The 19,543-nt window shown below is 37.1% G+C and overlaps 1 protein-coding gene across 1 annotated transcript in view; it reads left to right on the top strand.

The window, feature by feature from the left end:
- The window catches only part of LOC150078878 (RAB11-binding protein RELCH homolog), a 450,480-nt gene that overhangs the window by 31,620 nt on the left and 399,317 nt on the right, over nucleotides 1-19,543 (top strand). The window contains exon 3 of the mRNA XM_090382879.1: nucleotides 14,367-14,438. Coding sequence (XP_090239005.1) covers nucleotides 14,367-14,438 — 72 coding nt within the window. The remainder of the gene's footprint in view (nucleotides 1-14,366; nucleotides 14,439-19,543) is intronic.

The raw sequence follows: 19,543 nt of genomic DNA, 5'->3' as shown, positions 1-19,543 counted from the left end.
ATAAAATTCCGTTAAGTTCACTCATCATTCGTGAAAAGGCAAAACTCCTTTATCAACACTAGCGAAACTGGTGATAGCACTGGCGGGATAAGTTTTTTTTTTTTTTTGCTAGAGCAAAGGCGCTGGTTTGAAAGAATTGTTTGAAATTTCTAATAAATATTACATTTAATATTAAATTGTTTCTTATTTTCATTTCGATGCCATATGCTTGCATTTCACTATGTACTGTCTATGTACATAGTCATATTATGAAGGTACATATAATACATACATAGACAAAATTTTAGACTAGTTTTTCTTATATATTTCATACTTTGGAACGGAACCCCTTTATTACTATGGGAGTCATAACTCAGTATTCGCATTTTCGGTATTCGCGACATTTCTCAGGAACGTAACCCCCGCGAAAAGCGGGAGTTTACTGTATTACCTCGTCCTCAGTTCCATCTATGGCATTTGAAACGCCATACTTCTTAAATGACCTGACAACGATCTCAATCTTGATATTATCCCAGGATCTTTTCACCCAGGTACAAACTTCTCCTATAGTTGGTTTCTTCACTTTTCCTGCTGGTGTCAAATTGTCCCCAGAAGATTTCATCCATTGGTTCCATTCGTCTCACATGGCAGCTTTGAAGGATTTGTTAATGCTGACATCAAGTGGTTGGAGCTGGGATGTCAAGTCTCCAGGTATGACAGCAAGTTTTGTATTTTGCCCTGCAGTAATCTTCTTTGTGTTTTTTGTTATGTGTGCCCTGAACTGATTAAGCACCAATAGGGCAGATTTGCGTAAGAGCCCACCTGGTCTCCTGCTCCAAACTTGCTCAAACCAGATTTTTATCCCATCTTGATCCATCCAACCCTTGTCATGAACGTGGACAATCACTCCTCGAGGAATGTCTTCTTTTGGCATTGTTTTGAGTTTGAAAATCAGCATAGGAGGCAGCTTGGTTCCGTCAGCACAACAAGCTAGAACAACTGTATTATGGCTCTTTTCTTGTCCACTTGTCTTCAGAGTTACAGTTTTCACCCCCCCTTCTTATCAACAGTTCTGTTACTTGGGACATCAAATTGAAGGGTGACTTCGTCCATATTTGCAATCTGTCCCAACTCAAACTGATGTGTCTTCCGATGTTGAATGATAAAACGATGAAATTCGAGGACCTTCTGCTCATAGCTTTCAGGCATCTTGTGGGCAAGTCTGGTGCCTGTACGCATGCTTAGTCCATTCCGTTTCACGAACCTGAAACACCAATTGTGTCCTCCTTTGAAATCAGTTACTTCTTTTTCATCAGTAATTCTCCTTGCCTCATGCTGAACCATCTTTGTGGACACAGGAATTCCAATTGCCCTTTGCTCTTCAATCCATATCTTCAATTCCCTCTCTAAATTAGGCCATTTTGCTGACTTGCCTCTCATGGCCTTCATCTGCCGTGGTGTTTTCAGTAGGGTTTCTTCTTCCCGTAGCCAGTCTCGGATTGTTTTCTCAGTTGGAGGAGGACCAAACTTGAGTTCAGCAGTATGATTTCCATTCACTTTTGCAAACTGGATCACTTTTAACTTGAATTCAGCACTGTACGAAAATCTTTTCTGAGCCATTTCTGGGCAGAACGTGGCAAAACGTAACCTAATATACTGGTAACAAGTGCGAAACAATGAGTGCAAAGACAACAAGCGCGAAAAAGCGGAAAATGCAAATAAAAAAAATCTACAACCACTGTAAAAGACGTACCCAGTTTTTAGACTCCAAATTTTTCGAAAAAGGGTGTGTCTTATACATGTGGAAATACGGTAATTTAAACCCATATCATATTATGCCTTGCTCATTTAATCTTCAAATACTGTATCATTCTGTACACTATTTGGCATCTCTCATATTGTGGAACGACTTCGCAACTGTGATAGCATGTTTGCCTTATTAGGGTACCTACCCGCTCGCTGATGATGAAGCCAACTAGCTTCGAAACGGCCATCTGGGTGGTGGTGGTGGTGGTGCCACTGAGGATAAATAACAGTAGTCTCCTCTACTAGAGGAGCGTTATTTATTCGAAGTAGTGCAATACCTGTTATCTCATTGTGAAGGCAGCCACAATATGAGATAAAATCAAATGATGCCTTTACACTACGTATGTAGTTATATTTATGGGTAAACAAACTATGGTGTATCTACACCAGTATTATATAGTTAATTTAAACCCATATCATATTATGGCTTGCACATTTAATCTTCAGATAATGATTTATAGGTAATTGTTCACTTTAAGCTAATTCAGCTGTGTTAAAATATTTCTTATTTCGGTTTTGCTTTATAGTCAGATATTAATGGCCAGTGTATGATTTAATAAAATTATTTTAATCAAATTATTTCATAAATGTGTTAGTTGACTCTCATCAACCAGTGCAATACCACCACTTTGCTTATTAGAGGCTTGAAGTGGTGGAACCCATGTTTTGTCTCTAGAGCTAAGTTCCGGTCAACCCTTCCCTATCTCTTCCATCTTGCAGTGTGATTGATGACTTTTGAGGTTATGATGAACATTGTGGTGAAATCCAATATTCCTTACATTTCGAGGGTACAGCTCTAAAACGGTGTACACAGGCCAGCCACTAGTTAGTACACCGGACCGAACCTATTAGTAACTCTCTAGGAGGATTCCGGATCAGCTAGTGTGCTACCTCTACTCTGCCAGATAGTGACTGGAGGGAGTCCGAGTAGTGTGTATGTGGGGAGCATTGTCGAGGCCATGTTATGTCAAGGATCTGGGTATATTTTTACCATGTGTACGCCATATCCAAAAATTTCATTACTTCATGCAGCATGTCCCACCCACTTCTTCTTACTATTGAATACACCATGAATTGTCAAACTAATAGGGCAAGCTTATCTGTGAAAAGATCTAAACCTCCCAAGCACTTCCTAATTCATTTCACAAATATACGTGGTCTCAATTCCAATCTCAACGATGTCAATTTCCACTTGCAGTCTTCCAAACCCCATGTACTTTTTCTGACTGAATCTCAGTTATCAGTTGATTCAACTACTGCTCATCTTAATGTCCAAATTATTTGCTGTATGATTCCTTCCGCCTCAAAGGTGGTACTTGTGCATATGTCCGTTCTGATATTCCCTGTCAGAGACTTGGCAATTTGGAATCTCCTCTCTTTGATCTTCTCTGGCTTAAAATCTCTCTACCTCATTGTGTAAAATTCATCTGTTGTCTCTACCGTTCTCCCAACTCCACTAATCACTTGGAGCTCTTTGACTTCCTCTCTTTGCAACTTGACTTTCTCCAGTCCAACTTTCCTAACAGTGAGGTAATTTTCCTTGGTGATTTTAACGTTCACAACTCCAGCTGGCTTCCGTTTTCTAGTCACACCGACCCAGCAGGTCGAGATGCTGAGGCTTTTGCAATTACTAATGACCTAGCACAGATTGTTCATTTACCTACAAGAATACCGGACAATCCTAATCATACAGCCAATACGCTTGATCTTTTTCTCACAAACAACCCTTCTAAGTACAAGGTTGAAGTGAGAGGTCCTTTAGGCACTTCAGATCACAACTTGGTGATTGTCTCTTCTCCAATGGAACCTTTATCTCATGGCTATTCCCAACCTCGTATTGTTTGGTATTACAAGAATGCAAAATGGGATGACCTGCGAGACTTCTTTTCTTCTTTTCCTTGGTCTGATTACTGTTTCAAAACTTCTGATGTCAACGTTTGCTCAGATCGTGTCAGTGAAATTATTCTTGCAGGAATGGAATCCTTTATCCCACACTCCACTTTAAAATCTCGTCCTTTATCTAAACCTTGGTTTTCCAATAAATGTGCTAAGGCTGTCCAAGAGAAGAATGTTGCATATCGTAATTGGCTTGTTTCTAATTCTTCAGTTTCATTTTCTGCCTACACCAAAGCTCGCAACAATTGTAAAGCAGTTATTAATCAATCAAAACTAGAGATTCAACAGGCGAAGAGTAGAAAACTTGCTTCTTGCCCTAATGGTAGCCAAGCATTCTGGTCCCTTGCCAAAGCTATTGGTTGCAACTTTTGCCCATCTCTGCTCCCACCTCTGTACAAACCAGATGGTTCTGTTGTCACTTCAGCCAAGGATAAAGCTGACCTGATAGCATCCCTTTTTTCTACCAACTCATGTATTAATGAACTTGGTAAAACACCTCCCACCATCCCCAACACTCTCCATTCAATGCCTCCTGTGGTCTTCCGTCAAAAGGATGTCAGAAGGATTTTGACGAATCTTGATGCTAAGAAAGCTCTAGGTCCCGATGATATTTCTCCCCTTGTTCTCAAAACCTGTGCTGCTGAACTTATTCCTGTTCTTTGCTGCCTTTTTTTTTACTTTCTTATTCCAAAGGTGTTTTTCCTTCTGTTTGGAAATTTGCTCATATCCAGCCAGTTCCTAAAAAGGGTGACAAATCCTTCCCATTCAATTATCGTCACATTGCAATTACTCTTTCTAAAGTAATGGAGAAATCAATTAACCGCCAACTCTTAAACTACCTAGAAACCTTCTGTCTGATCAACGATCGCCAGTATGGATTCCGTCAGTGTTGATCCACTGGTGATATTCTGGCTTATGTTACCCATTTATGGACTAATTCAATGGAAAGGCTCGGTGAAACACAAGTAGTTGCTCTTGACATCTCAAAGGCTTTCGATCGCGTTTGGCATAAAGGTCTTCTAAGACCTTTGGCATAAAGCTTCCATCTTATGGTTTGCCAACTGTTTTTAGTAATTGGTTATTCAGTTTTCTCTCTGATCGCTCACTGAGGGTGATGGTAGATGGCTCTGTCTTCTAACTTCTCCACTAATGCTGGTGTCCCCCAAGGTTTAGTTCTTTCCCCCACTCTTTTCCTCTTGTATATTAATGTCCTTCTATTGACTGGAAATCCTATCCATAGTTTTGCATTCTACTTTCCATTTTGAGAAACCTTGCCCTGCTCAATCAGCTTCAACTTCTCGAAAATCTGCTACCAATTCCTTAAATGCCGATCTTCAGGTAATTCTCCAGTGGGGCAAAGACAACTTAGTTGATTTAAACTCTTCTAAAACTCAGTCTTGTCTTTTATCTCACAAAAAGGATTCTTCTTCTGCTATGCTTCTCTTTAGTGACACTCCGATTTCTAGGCAAAATGATGTATCTGTTTTGGGGATTACCCTGACTTCTAATCTCTCTTGGCACAAGCACATTACAAATATTGCTTCCTCTGCATCTAAAAAACTTGGTTTTCTCTTTCGCTCTCGGCATTACTTTTCTTCCAAACAGCTGCTCATTCTGTATAAATCACAAATCCGCCCTACCATAGAATATTGTTCCCACATCTGGGGTGGTGCCCCCAAAACCTCACGGCGCCTCCGTAGCCAGGTGGGAAGGAGCAGCAGTGCGTAGCACACGCTTCTTAATTAGACCATGGTTCGATCCCGTCACCACCAAATACGGAAAGGTCAGGGAATGACCACCGCATATTCTCGGAGCAATATGGCCTTAGTTGCTAATGCTCCTAAAAAAAAACCCAATTAAATAAAACCAACCAAAACCTCACTCAGGCTTCTAGATTCCGTTCAGAAGAGGGTAGTTAGGTTAATTAATGACTCCTCTCTGACAGAGTCTCTCCACCCACTGTCTCATAGACGTACTGTTTCTGCTGCATGCCTTTTCTACAGATACAGTGAAACGTCTCCTAACGGACACCTCTCGTTAACGGACATCTCTCTACAACGGACATTTTCAAATTCCCCAACTCACCTCCATTGGTTTTAACGTGTTTGCAGCTTCTGTCTAGCGGACATTCTCTGTAACGGACGTGGACAGGCAATCTGCACTGTTTCGTTTAGATTAGCACTTAATTTGATCTCCCAATAATGGACAGCGGGCGAGCTCACGGCCCTTTTTCTAGGAATGTTTCTTCCACGTATTGCCTCAATCGTGTGTTTATTTTCTATTTCCGATTCTCTGAATTTTATCAAGGTTTACGTCGCTGTTCTAAACCCTTTTTCAAGAATTTTAAGGCACGTGTAAAACTTCTGATGAATTCAGTGTGTGCAGGGAGGGGGGAATATGGTCGGCCTTTCGTCTTTTCAGTTTCAGTTTTCAGTTTTGTTCAGTGTCGTGTGAAGTGCACAATGTCTTCTCGTAAACATTTAACTTTAAAAGATAGTCGAACTCATTAATGCGTATGATCGGCAAAAAAATAGTGTTCGCAATCTCGCTGTAAAATTCAAAATCGGGAAGACACAGGTAAGCGACATCCTAAAAAAAAAAAATGAACTGCTCAAACAATTTTGGCAACACGTAAATAATCAGGTTCAAAAATCATTCCTGAAAACTGTTGGACTTCAAATTTGTCGCGCACGTGCTAAAAAAATTACCATTAATGGGCCTATTATTAGGGAAACGGCTCTGGAGGTTGCGAAATCTATGGGAGTAAATGAGTTTAAAGCTTCTGTGGGATGGCTAGACAAGTTCAAAACTCGGCATAAAATTTCTTGGAAAACTGTAAGTGGTGAAGGTGGATCTGTTGATACTGGGGTTGTAACAGCGTGGATAACCCCAGTATCAACAGGGGTTGTAACAGAGTGGACCGTCAAATTGGAAGATTTATGTTGTGATTTTGAAGTTAAGGATATTTACAACTGTGACGAAACAGGGTTGTTTTTTTAAAGCTCTTCCTGAAAACACGAGTCTAAAAAACGAAAAGTGCCAGGGCGGAAAAATTTCTACGGAACGCTTGACTGTACTATTGTGTACAAATATGCTGGGAGACTTTGAACAACCTCTTGTTATAGGAAACCCACAAAATCCTCATCGTTTCAAGGGCATAAAGTTGAATCTTTTGGATGTTGACTGGAAGTCTAATAAAAAAGCTTGGATGACACGAGATATCATGAGCGAATGGATAAGTCACTTTAACCAAAACATGATTCGTCAAAACAGAAAAATTATTCTTTTCATGGATAATGCTGCATCTCACCTGCACATTGAATTGTCCAACATTCAAATCATTTTTCTGCCACCAAACACATCTGCAGAGTGTCAGCCCTTGGATCAAGGGATAATAAAAAATTTTAAACTTCACTACAGAAAATGTGTTTTAAGACATCTCATTGCAAACATGAACGATGTAACATGTGCGAGTGACCTTGCAGAGAAAATCAGCATCCTAGATGCGATTCAATGGATTTCCTCTTCAGTAAACGCAATTAGAAAACAAACTGTCGTGAACTGTTTTGTAAAGTCTGGCTTCTCAAACGCAAAAATTGAAGTTGTGAACAGCAATGTGGAGCACCAAGAAGAACAAGAACTTCAACATCTATTGATAATATACAATACTTCCGCTACAAGTGACCCTGGCTACAAAGATAGACTCAAACCTCACTACAGAAGATGGTGCTCTAGATATCAACGACATTATCATCGATATTTTTCAAGAAGTTCCTCATGAGGATGAAGAAATGGAAGGTCATTCTGTCGAAGAACGTATTAACGACGAACCACCGATGAAAATAGAAGAAGCGCTCATACAAATCAATCGTTTAAAAATGTTTTTCGCCGCTGAAGAAGATACTGAAAGACTTTCGATGGTTTCTTCACTCCAAACAAATGTTGAAAACAAAATTATCAGCCGGAAGAAGGTGCAGAAGAAAATAAGTGATTACTGTATGTATTTTTCTTAAGATAAAGTCATAATATGCATAGCACAATTGTATGTATATTATTTACAAAAATATTGTGCAAAATCAGTATATAATTTAATTTAATTTTACATTAAACGTTTAACGATTTTTCTTTATCTCTTGTGTATGTAATTGTATATTATTTACAAAAATATTGTTCAAAATATGTATATATTTTAATTTAGTTTTACATTAAACGTTTAATGATTTTTCTTTCTTTCTTTTTTTTTTTTTTCTCCCTTAGACTTCTTGTTAGCGGACACTTCTCTCTAACGGACACATTTTCATTCCCCATGGCTGTCCATTAAAGGGAAGTTTCACTGTACTTCCATGGGAACTGTTCTTCTGAATTGGCTTCTATAATTCCCGCTCTCTCTTTCAAAACAGTCTGAACACGTGCTGCCGCCAGCCAACATCCATTTACTGTCCAATGTACTTTGCTAGTAACTTCAAACTCACAGAACCAACTTTTCATCTTCCTTGTTTATTCATTCAACTGCCATTTTCTGGAACAACCTTCCTTCATATGTATTTCCTGAAAATTTCAGTCTGCGGAAGTTCAAGTCCAATGTCAACAAATATCTTCTCAACCTCCAATCCAAGCATGGTACTAAGTACTATAGGTTCTAGTACCTCTCGTGTTTGGGGTTTACATAAAAAAAAAAAAAAAAAGATTTGTATTTAATAGAATCAAAAAGACTCAATGAATATATATGTTTTTGCTCCTCGTCTAATACAAAAATAGAATGCTGGTTAATAATGATCTCTCGTGGTATGTCTCTAGAAAAAAAAATTATTTATCCTAATTTTCATTCAGATGATGGAGAAATCATCTGAAAGAATATTATTAATAAAAGCCATTTTATTTTATTTTAGTTTTACTTGCAGCAGAACACCAATAGTTATTCTGTTAAGGGATTAGTTATTGGGGATATTGCCACCATCTTCTATATCTCCTAATCTAGAGATTAGCATATAACAGATTGATGGTGGATATTTGAGAAGTTGAGGCTGTTGTTCTGGACAAAGTTTCTCAAACTGGAAGGTGAAATCAGGAACGTTTGAGAATTGCCCCTGAAATCAGGGGCAATTCTCCAACGCATCACAGCCTAAAGAAATGTGCAACTTGTGAAATGTTTGCCGAACTCTCTGGAACGGAACATGATATTGCCATGGGGGATGTCTTTGTGTGTGCGCGATGTAAGGAGTGTAAGGAAATCAGGCGACAACTCAGCGTTGTTATGGGCTTATATGAGAGTTTGAGGGACAGGGTGGATGCCCTCGAAAGATCTAAATTGAGGGGCCCATCAGGCTCTCAGCTGCCCACCTCAACGCCAGAGCTCACTCCTGGGCATCGGGCAACACGGCGGCAATCTCCAAAGCAGAATGCGCTGGTCCCAAAGGAACTAGTTATTGTTGGTGACTCTATTGTCAGGGAGACGGGGAATATATTTTGTAAAAAGGATAGGTGGAACAGGACCAGGGTATGTCTGCCAGGGGCAAAGGTTGATGACGTTGTAGAGCGGATATCATCTTTCAAGGGCACAAAAGGTGATATAGTTGTACACGTTGGTACTAATGATATTAAGAGTAGGAGACCGGCGGAATTACTCAACAAGTACAGGTCACTGTTGAAAAAAAGCCGTGAAATAGGGTTGAATTTGAAAGTGTCTGCAATTCTGCCCAGACACGATAGGAGGGAGTACATGATGAGAGCCTTGTCGATCAATTCGGCCCTGGAAAGATTGTGCAAGGCTCAAGGGGTAGAATTTTTTTCAGCCTGGACTGTACTTGTTAACAGGAGAGATTGCTTCTACAGGGATGGGATACACTTAAATAGAAAGGGTGCAAGAATATTTGCTGATGCTATCGAGGCAGTGTTAGGTGGGTCGGAAAACTGCTAGTTTGGGGGGATACAAAGACTAATAGTTTAACAGTAACCGCAGGCAGAGGTGAAGGTGATCCTTGCACAACTTCTATTAGAATAAGAAGCGACCTGGAGCGAGGGGTGTTGGGGGTTTCAGGGACGGATGGCAGTCATCATGGAATAGTTGGGTATATGGGATGTGTTAGGGTAACAGGGAATAGGCATAGGAGCATGTATGCTTGCATGTATACCAATGCTAGAAGTATAGTAAATAAATTTGATGAATTTGAAGTGTTGGTCAAGACATCAAAGGCGGATATTGTTGGGATAGCAGAGACGTGGTGTAACAAAGATATAAGGAATGCAGAACTGGAATTTGGGGAGTACAATGTGTACAGAAAGGATAGACAGGACAGAAAGGGAGGGGGTGTTATGCTGTTAATTAAGAAAAACATAAAATCAAAGGAAGTGCACCCAGTTAATATAGATGAACAGTGCTCTGTTGAGTCAGTTTGGTGTGAGATAAGCACTGCGAAAGGAAAAATAAGAGTAGGAGTGTGTTATAGGCCTAATGACTTGAATGAGTACAATGAACAATTGTACAGAGAAATAGAGTGGGCCAGTAAATCAGAATGTCTTATAATGGGGGATTTTAACTTCCCAGATATTGACTGGAACTTGTGGGTTGGGCACTCACACACTAGTCAGACTTTTGTGGAGTTATTGGATGATTGTTTTCTGCAGCAGCATGTTCGAGAGGCAACCAGAGAAAGTAACACTCTTGATCTGGTTATCAGCAGTGATCATTCGTGTATTAAGAATTTGCAGATAAAGGAACCTCTAGGTGGCAGTGATCACAGTGTGCTGAAGTGGGATTTACTCAAAGAGGTAACTACCGTCAGGGGTAAAGGAAAGGGTTTTTGCTTCCGTAAAGGGGAGTACAGTGGTCTCAGACAGTTTTTAAATTCTGTACAGTGGGATCAACTGACGATGTTACAAACAGTAAATTCTAAGTGGGAAGCATTCAAAGAATTAATCGTGGAAGCTACTAGACTTTATATACCGATTAAGAAATATCGTTCAAGGTTTAGGCCTAAATGGTTATCAAATGAACTAATGAGACTCGTGACAGAGAAGAAAAATGCATGGGATGCATATAAATTATCAGGCGACGTAGAAGCCTGTAGCAGATATAAGCTAGTCTGTAATCAGGTCACAAAGGAGGTTCGGCAGGCAAAGGCGGATTACGAGAAATCTTTGGCAAAAGATGCTAAGAAAAACAGCAAGGATTTCTTTACTTATATAAACTCTAAAAGGAAGGGGCTAAATATGATTGGTCCACTTGACATCGATGGTTCGACTGTTGATGATCCTGCTCAGATAGCAAACAAACTGAATGAGTATTTTGCATCTACATTCACACGTGAGGAATTATTACAATTTGAAAATGGAAGAAGGTTATCAAATTGTAGCAGTGTGCTTAATGATTTTGTAATAACTGAGAGCAAAGTGGAGGAGAAATTGTTGAAGTTAAACATAAGAAAGGCACCTGGGGTGGATGGGATCTATCCAGTTATTTTAAAGGAGGCGGCAAAGCAACTAAGCAAACCCTTAGCCATAATTATGAGAGCATCCTTGGACTCAGGGGAGGTTCCCACGGACTGGAGATGTGCAAATGTGTCCCCAATTCACAAAGGTGGATCGAAGGGTGACACGAGTAATTACAGACCAGTTAGTTTAACTTCTGTTCCGGGTAAAATAATGGAGTCGCTGGTTAAAGATGCATTGCAGGATCATCTAGACAAGACTGCAGCGATAACTCAAACACAGCATGGGTTTGTTAAGGGAAAGTCTTGTCTGACAAATTTGATTGGTTATTATGATGTGGTCACAAAGGAACTGGATGCAAAAAATAATTTTGATATCATATACTTGGATTTCAGGAAAGCTTTTGACACTGTTGCGCATGGAAGACTACTGTACAAATTGGAGCAGAATGGTATTAAGGGTAAGTTGCTACAATGGATAAAAGGATGGTTAAGTGGGAGAAGACAGAGGGTGGTAATCAATGGGTGCTGCTCTTCGTGGACTAATGTTATTAGTGGAGTCCCACAGGGTTCGGTGTTGGGTCTACTGTTGTTTTGTGTATTTATCAATGATATTGATGAAGGTATATCAGGCTTAATGTCGAAGTTTGCAGATGACACAAAGGTTGGCAGGGTTGTTAATGACAGTAATGGCAGTGTGCTACTGCAACAGGATCTAGATAATTTGGGCAGATGGGCTAAGAAGTGGTAACTGAAGTTCAACCTTGACAAATGCAAAGTACTGCATATGGGTAGAAATAACCCCAGAGAAACGTACCAACTGTGTGGTACTACACTTAAGGTGGTAGAAAATGAAAAAGACCTGGGAGTAATTGTGCAGTCAGATATGAAGTTTTCTGAGCAGTGCAGACAGGCTGCTAGGGCGGGTCATGGGTTTTTGTCAATGATATATAGGAATTTTGCTAGCAGGGAAAAGGAGGTGATTGTCCCTCTGTATAAGGCAATGGTCAGGCCACGCCTTGAGTACTGCGTACAGGTCTGGAGGCCTCATTTTAGGAAGGATGTAGATTTGCTTGAGCGTGTACAGAGAAGAGCAACACGATTGGTGAGGGGAATGAAGGGATTCTCTTACCAAGAGAGGCTTAAGTTCTGCAAATTGCAGTGGCTGGAGACTAGGCACCTGCGCGGTGATCTGATTGAGGTCTATAAGGCCTTGAATGGGTTGAGCACGCTGAATTCTGATGGGATCCTTCCACTTGTTCAGATTACCAACCTACGGGGACATAAGTTCAAATTAAGAAAGGACAGATGTAGAATAGATGTGCGGAAATTTGCCTTTAGCCAGCGGGTGGTTAATTGCTGGAACAAACTTCCATCTGTCGTTGTAGAAGTTGATAGGTTAAATAAATTTAAGGAGGAACTGGACAGGCATTTGGAGGGAATGGTGTGATTTTTTTTTTTTTTTTTTGGCTGATGCTGCATAAGCTCCTACACTTGCTTTCTTGCATCATGTGCCACTACTACTACTACTACTACTACTACTACTACTACTACGTTCAAACTTCCCAAGCAACCATTTCTAAAGTAGATTTTGCAAATGTGAAGGTGTCAATAATCTCTCTTCCCCTATACTTTGCTAGTAATATTTTATTTCTGTTCAGGTGAAGCTAGACAGTGAAATTGCCTCTTTGGGGATTTTCTGATAAACCATACATTTGTTGCAAAAAATACTGACTCTTTGATTCACACATTTCTTATATATATATTTATATATATATATATTTATTATTATTATTATTTTTAATGCTGAAGTCCATTTACCATGAGAAATAAAAGAAAGACATGTTCACTTGAAACAAAATAGATATTAATAAGTTAAAAATGCTAACTAATTTGTTTCCTTATAAGAATATACATTAAATCGTTCATCCTTAAAATTACAAACACAAGTCTAATACAGACACCTTGCTGATAATTTGTTTGATGAGCAAGTTTTCATAAACATCAATATTAAAACATATAATAGGCTAATGAACCAAAAGTTTATAATATTAAAACACAAAGGAAAGCTTGGTTGTGACTTTTACTCTTTTCTCTGCCTGTTGATATCAGGTAGAAGAACAGAAAGTTTACAATACTTAAAATTATGTAGCCTAATCCTGTGCATAAGATATAATGCCAGTGGTGGTCACTATGTGGATGTGTGATATGCATTTTCTTATCTTGCAAGTAGAAAACATATTTGTAAACTTAAAACTACCCCGCTTTATATAGAGCTGAAAGTATATACCTCTATGCTCTTTTAGGCAACCATAGATGGTCAATATTGCAATTATATATAAAAGAAAGAAGGGTTATGCATAAAACCTTGTATAATTATTCCATTTTACAGATTTTATGCATAATCTTGTATCCATTTTCTTATGCAGCTACTTTTTACATATTTTCTAACACACTTAAGACCAGAATGATTGTGATGATATTCATTCTACAAACTTGCTTAAACTTTGATTTCCATATTTTTTTTTATCCCCATGGCATCTTCAAAATAGCCAGCAGGTCACATTCACTTGCAATCTTTTTAACCATTATATTATGTTGCAGAAAATGACAAAAAATTGTGTACAGTAATAATTCTGCATTCTTTGATAAACATAATGGAATATATATACCAAGGATGTTATTTTATTATACAGTTAAGCAAGTTTTTATTCAGATTTTATCTCAACTTTGCAACTGGGTTGTCATCGTTGCAACGGTGACAACTGGGTTGTCATCGTTGCAACACCAGGGTACCTGCCTACCCACTGATGAGGAGCCATTAAGCTCTGAAACGGTGTCATATGGGTGATGGTATCCATTGAGAATAAGCAACAATAGTCTTCTCCAATGGTTGAAGCTTTACTTATTCGAGGTAGTGCAATATCATGGCAACTCATTGTGAAGGTATTCACAATATGAGATATACTTAATGATGCCAATTTATAATTACTTAAGTAGTTAGCTACCTACAGAAATGATGCAATTGCACTAACTTGTATGCTAGTGGTTTACTTGAAGATAAGTGGTCAGTTACACGCAGGAGGCAAATAAGACATTTTGTTAGATCCAAATGATGAGTAACTAATTGTTCATGTCTAGAGATTAAAATTAATGATTGTTAAAGAACTGCTTTTGTGCATTAGGATTTATTTGAATAGTTGTTGGTGTTAGTTTTTATGTCAATGAGTTTTGCTATTTTTTTTTTTTTTTTTACAGTATTAGAGTTTGAACTCCGTAAAGCTAGAGAAACAATAAAATCTCTAAGAGCCAATTTAACTGTGGTAACAGGTAAGATGTTAATAAATATTGCACCAAATGCATTCCCACCTAAAAGTTTGGAATCACAGCATATGACAGTAGTTCCTTTTTTAATATTTTTTTGAAATTAGCTTTTACAATGTTAAGTTTTTTTATATAAAAAATAAACACACTACAAAGTATCAGGGAAAAGGCCTACGTTCCCAGGATTCATGATGCAACAGTAATACTGCATCACTGGGAAACCAGGAAATAAATATAAATGGTTGGATTAAAATAGTTTAATGACTAATAGAACAAAAATATTACTTTTATATTTTGTTATATTTGTCATTAAATGATCTTAATCCAACCATTTATATTTATATCGTGGTTTCTCGTTGATGCAGTATTATTGTTGTAACACTACAAAGTATTTTAAAATTTTTTGTTGAGCATTGAAAAATTTACAACAGAGAATATTGAAATGATTAATATTAGAAGCTATACTGATTTTTCATCAAAATATCCTCCACAAGATTTCATCACTGCCTTACACAAACGTGGTATTCTGCCAATTAATTTTATTGTAGTGTCTTGACTGACTACCATTATTCTAAGAAATCTGCAAGGTTTCCCATAAATTTTGTGAAGATTGAGAAGGCTTGATGGTCTAGATGATCCCATAAAAGCTCTACTGCAGTTTAAGTCAGGCGATTGGGGTGGCCACACCATAATTTGTAGTACCCTCCTCCTGTTGTTTAGTTGCTAGAAAGTTCCTGCACAGCGTAGAGCTGTGCTTCGTGTCATTGTCTTGTTGCACTAAAAAATTTTTTCCACAAAGTCTATGTCCAGAGGATATTGCATTATATTCGAGAATGTTTTTTAGTCTTCTTTTCTTAAAGTTCCTTCTATTTTGACAATATCACCCACTCCAGAAAAACAGATGCAACCCAAAATCATGATGGAATCACCATAAACTACGCTTGGATCCAAAAATTTCAAATTTGGATTAATCTATCCACAGTATGTTTTTCCCAATCTTCGATTGTCCAATGTTGATGGCTCTTAGCCTGATCCAGTCATATTTTTTTTTTTTTTTTTTTTGTCAGTTTTAATAAGGGTTTTTGGATTGTTACATGGCCATGAAGTGCTTGTTTAAGATGAAGTTTTATAGTGGTTAGACACAGGAGTTTGTTCCAGCTGAACTCAGTGTGGATTTCAGGTAAAGTAAGTCATCAGTTACATTTAGAAATCAGTGTTATGGGCTTATCTTGTGCTTCCGTTGTTATGCACAGTTTGTCCTTTAAACTGCCAGTGTCCTTGAATTGTCAAATGATGTTGTACTCCTTTAAATTGAAACACCCTAATTTTTTGCCGATACTTACTCTATACAGAGTTATAATAGCACTTTTTTTTTTTTTTTAAATATTCATTTCCTTATTTCTTTGCCATATTTATCACAAAACTTACATCAAACACTCTTTCTGAATGAGAGGTGTTCACGTTTATAAGTTACAGCTCTTATTCCTCGATTTATATTATTGCAAAACACTCTAGAACCATTTTACAATCTTCTGTAATTTTGAAAAAATACTTCCACTTTCTAGAATATTCTGGAATCACCTACAACCGTCTACCACATTTAGGAATATTTTACGTTTTACCACATTATGTTAGTGTTTAGAGTTATTATATAACGGTGATGAGAGACTGAGGCGTCTTCTTCACCTTTCTGAAATATTCTTGAAATTCTAGAAATTTCTTGAATATTAAATGTTATTTAAATTTTTTGATTTTTATATATAACAGAAAATATTTTAACAAATTGGTAAACAAGTTGGTCCTATTTTTATAACTTTGAAAATTAAGAAATTGAAAATGAAACAGGATTCTAAACTTTTAGGCAGGAGTGTATGTATAAATCTTTTGCTTGCAGTTTTGTTTCACTAAATCAAAGATGTTAGTGGAATTCTTATTTTCACTATTGTATTATTATGGGACTGTTATTTATGAAAACCATATATACAAGATTGTAATAAAATCCCAATATGTTCGGATGAAAAATCAAATTCTTTCAGAATTAAACTGTAAATATTGCAAGGCCTATACATTTATGCCTTTAATGGTGCATCACTGTGTATTATCAACTATTGCTACTTTTGAATTATTGCAATATCCCAAAGCACTAGGTTGACAGAAATAGCTTTTATAAAAAATTTCCTGAGTATGTATCAATGAATGAAATCTAAAGGTAGTATGATTATGTTAAAGATTTAAATGAGATTTTGTTGACACTGAAGTACGTATTTTCGATGGAATACACAGGGTGTGCCATATGTTGGTTTATCAAGAAGAATTTGTACAATTTCATGTCTATATTACTTTATTAATATTATGTTTATTATTATATTGTTTTTGATATTTAAATGAGTTTGAACTATTTTCAGTAATTTAGTAAAGAATATACATGCTATTCAGCTGAATAAATACAGTAAACCCTCACTATTCGTGGTATCTGTATTCACGGTTTCGCTTATTCACGGTCGCTGATTTAATATAAAATGAAACCTAAAAAAATGTGAATTTTAAAGCACCGTGAACATTTTCCGCCATTAAAAAACATGGGCGTGACTAAAATTATCTTTCCTAGTCAAAACAGCACTCAGTGGGTGGGGGGAGAGGGGTGACAAAATTGCGAGCGTGGATGTTTCTCGCTAATCCTTGTTCAGTATGTGTTATGCGCTTGTCATGGAAGGTTTCGTCGTTTGCTTTTAATTTATATGCTTATAAATTGAATAAAATTTATCTTTTTATAAATTGATATGCTTACAAAAGTGATCAATCTACCGTTTTGCAGTGTAAAACAGACTTTTTCGAGTGTGTTAACGGAAGAAAGTGACTTTATTGTGGACAAGTTCTTTCTAACCCGTACAAAAATATGGCTACAAATAACAAGGGAAATGTGAAAAGATCAAAGAAGGTGATGACATTAGGGAATAAAATTGAATTATTAGACAAAATTTCTAATGGTGAAAGTGTCTCTTCAGTGGCAAAACATTATAAAATCAATGAGCCAACGGTACGATCAATCAAGAAATCGGAAGAAAAAATCCACCGTAGTGTCCGTGAAAATGTGCTAATTGCTTCAAAAATTTGCTCTGTAACTCGTGATGTTAAATTAGAAAAAATGGAAAAAGCTTTAAACCTGTGGATAGAAGACCGAACTCAAAATAAAATTCCGTTAAGTTCACTCATCATTCGTGAAAAGGCAAAACTCCTTTATCAACACTTTAGCGAAACTGATGATAGCACTGGCGGGATAAGTGTTTTAGCTAGCAAAGGCGCTGGTTTGAAATTTCTAATAAATATTACATTTAATATTAAATTGTTTCTTATTTTCATTTCGATGCCATATGCTTGCATTTCACTATGTACTGTCTATGTACATAAAATACATAGACAAAATTTTAGACTAGTTTTTCTTTTATATTTCATACTTTGGAACGGAACCCCTTTATTACTATGGGAGCCATAACTCAGTATTTGCATTTTCGGTATTCGCGGAATTTCTCAGGAACATAACCCCCGCGAATAGCGGGGATTTACTGTACATCAAAATTATGAAATTTTCTGAAGATAACTTCTTTCTTTTCATGATCTATAAGCAGAACTTATTTGGTTTTTGATGGGCTTGATGGTATATATTTATAGTTTTTAAAATCAAAATTGTGATCAAAAGGTATGAAACTAATTAAAATTATGAGGTGAAGGAGGATCACTAAGTAAGTTATGAATTAAGGAAATCTTTTTTCCTTAGAGAAGCAGTCGTGAAATTGATTTGAATATATAGCATTTATTTTTTTATCATAATCACCAAAAACATTTTTACACTTGTCCCATCATTTTATCAAATTATGAAACTTGCTTAAGGCATTGGTCACTTTTATAATCAGTGATATGTTATTAGAAAAATGTTTGCTACCAAAACTTGCTGTTTGGGCCACTTGCTACCAAACTTTTGTTTGGTAGCAAGTGACCCAAACAAACAGTCATTAAACTCTTGTTCCTCTCGGTCACCAGATTCTCCTCTACCATGTATGAACCTTGACTTATTGAAATTCATCACAACACATTAATCCTAATTTTCTATAGCAGTTGACAAGATAGGTGTTATTAACTTTATTCCATGTGCCCATTGTCATATAATATATATATATATATATATACACAGTAAACCCCCGCTATTCGTGGTATCTGTATTCGCGTATTCGCGATCGCCAATTTAATATAAAATGAAACCTAAAAAAATGTGAATTTTAAAGCGCCGTGAATATTTTCCGCCATAAAAAACATGGGCGTGGCTAAAATTATCTTTCCCGGTCAAAACAGCGCTCAGTGGGTGGGGGGGGAGAGGGGTGACAAAATCGCGAGCGTGGATGTTTCTCACTAATCCTTGTTCAGTATGTGTTATGCGTTTGTCATGGAAGGTTTCGTCGTTTGCTTTTAATTTATATGTTTATAAATTGAATAAATTTATCAATTTATGAATTGATATGCTTACAAAAATGATAAAAATACCGTTTTGCAGTGTAAAACAGACTTTTTCGAGTGTGTTAACGGAAGAAAGTGACTTTATTGTGGACAAGTTCTTTCTAACCCATACAAAAATATGGCTACAAATAACAAAGGAAATGTGAAAAGATCAAAGAAGGTGATGACATTAGGGAATAAAATTGAATTATTAGACAAAATTTCTAATGGTGAAAGTGTCTCTTCAGTGGCAAAACATTATAAAATCAATGAGCCAACGGTACGATCAATCAAGAAATCTGAAGAAAAAATCCACCGTAGTGTCCGTGAAAATGTGCTAATTGCTTCAAAAATTTGCTCTGTAACTCGTGATGTTAAATTAGAAAAAATGGAAAAAGCTTTAAACCTGTGGATAGAAGACCGAACTCAAAATAAAATTCCGTTAAGTTCACTCATCATTCGTGAAAAGGCAAAACTCCTTTATCAACACTTTAGCGAAACTGATGATAGCACTGGCGGGATAAGTTTTTTAGCTAGCAAAGGCGCTGGTTTGAAAGATTTGTTTGAAATTTCTAATAAATATTACATTTAATATTAAATTGTTTCTTATTTTCATTTCGATG

The sequence above is a fragment of the Mastigoproctus giganteus genome, chromosome 10, assembly GCF_048544385.1.
Source record: "Mastigoproctus giganteus isolate SK-2022 chromosome 10, ASM4854438v1, whole genome shotgun sequence".
Classification (NCBI taxonomy): domain Eukaryota; kingdom Metazoa; phylum Arthropoda; class Arachnida; order Uropygi; family Thelyphonidae; genus Mastigoproctus; species Mastigoproctus giganteus.
Note: the sequence above shows the minus strand (reverse complement) of the source record. Positions and strands in the feature narration are given on the sequence as shown.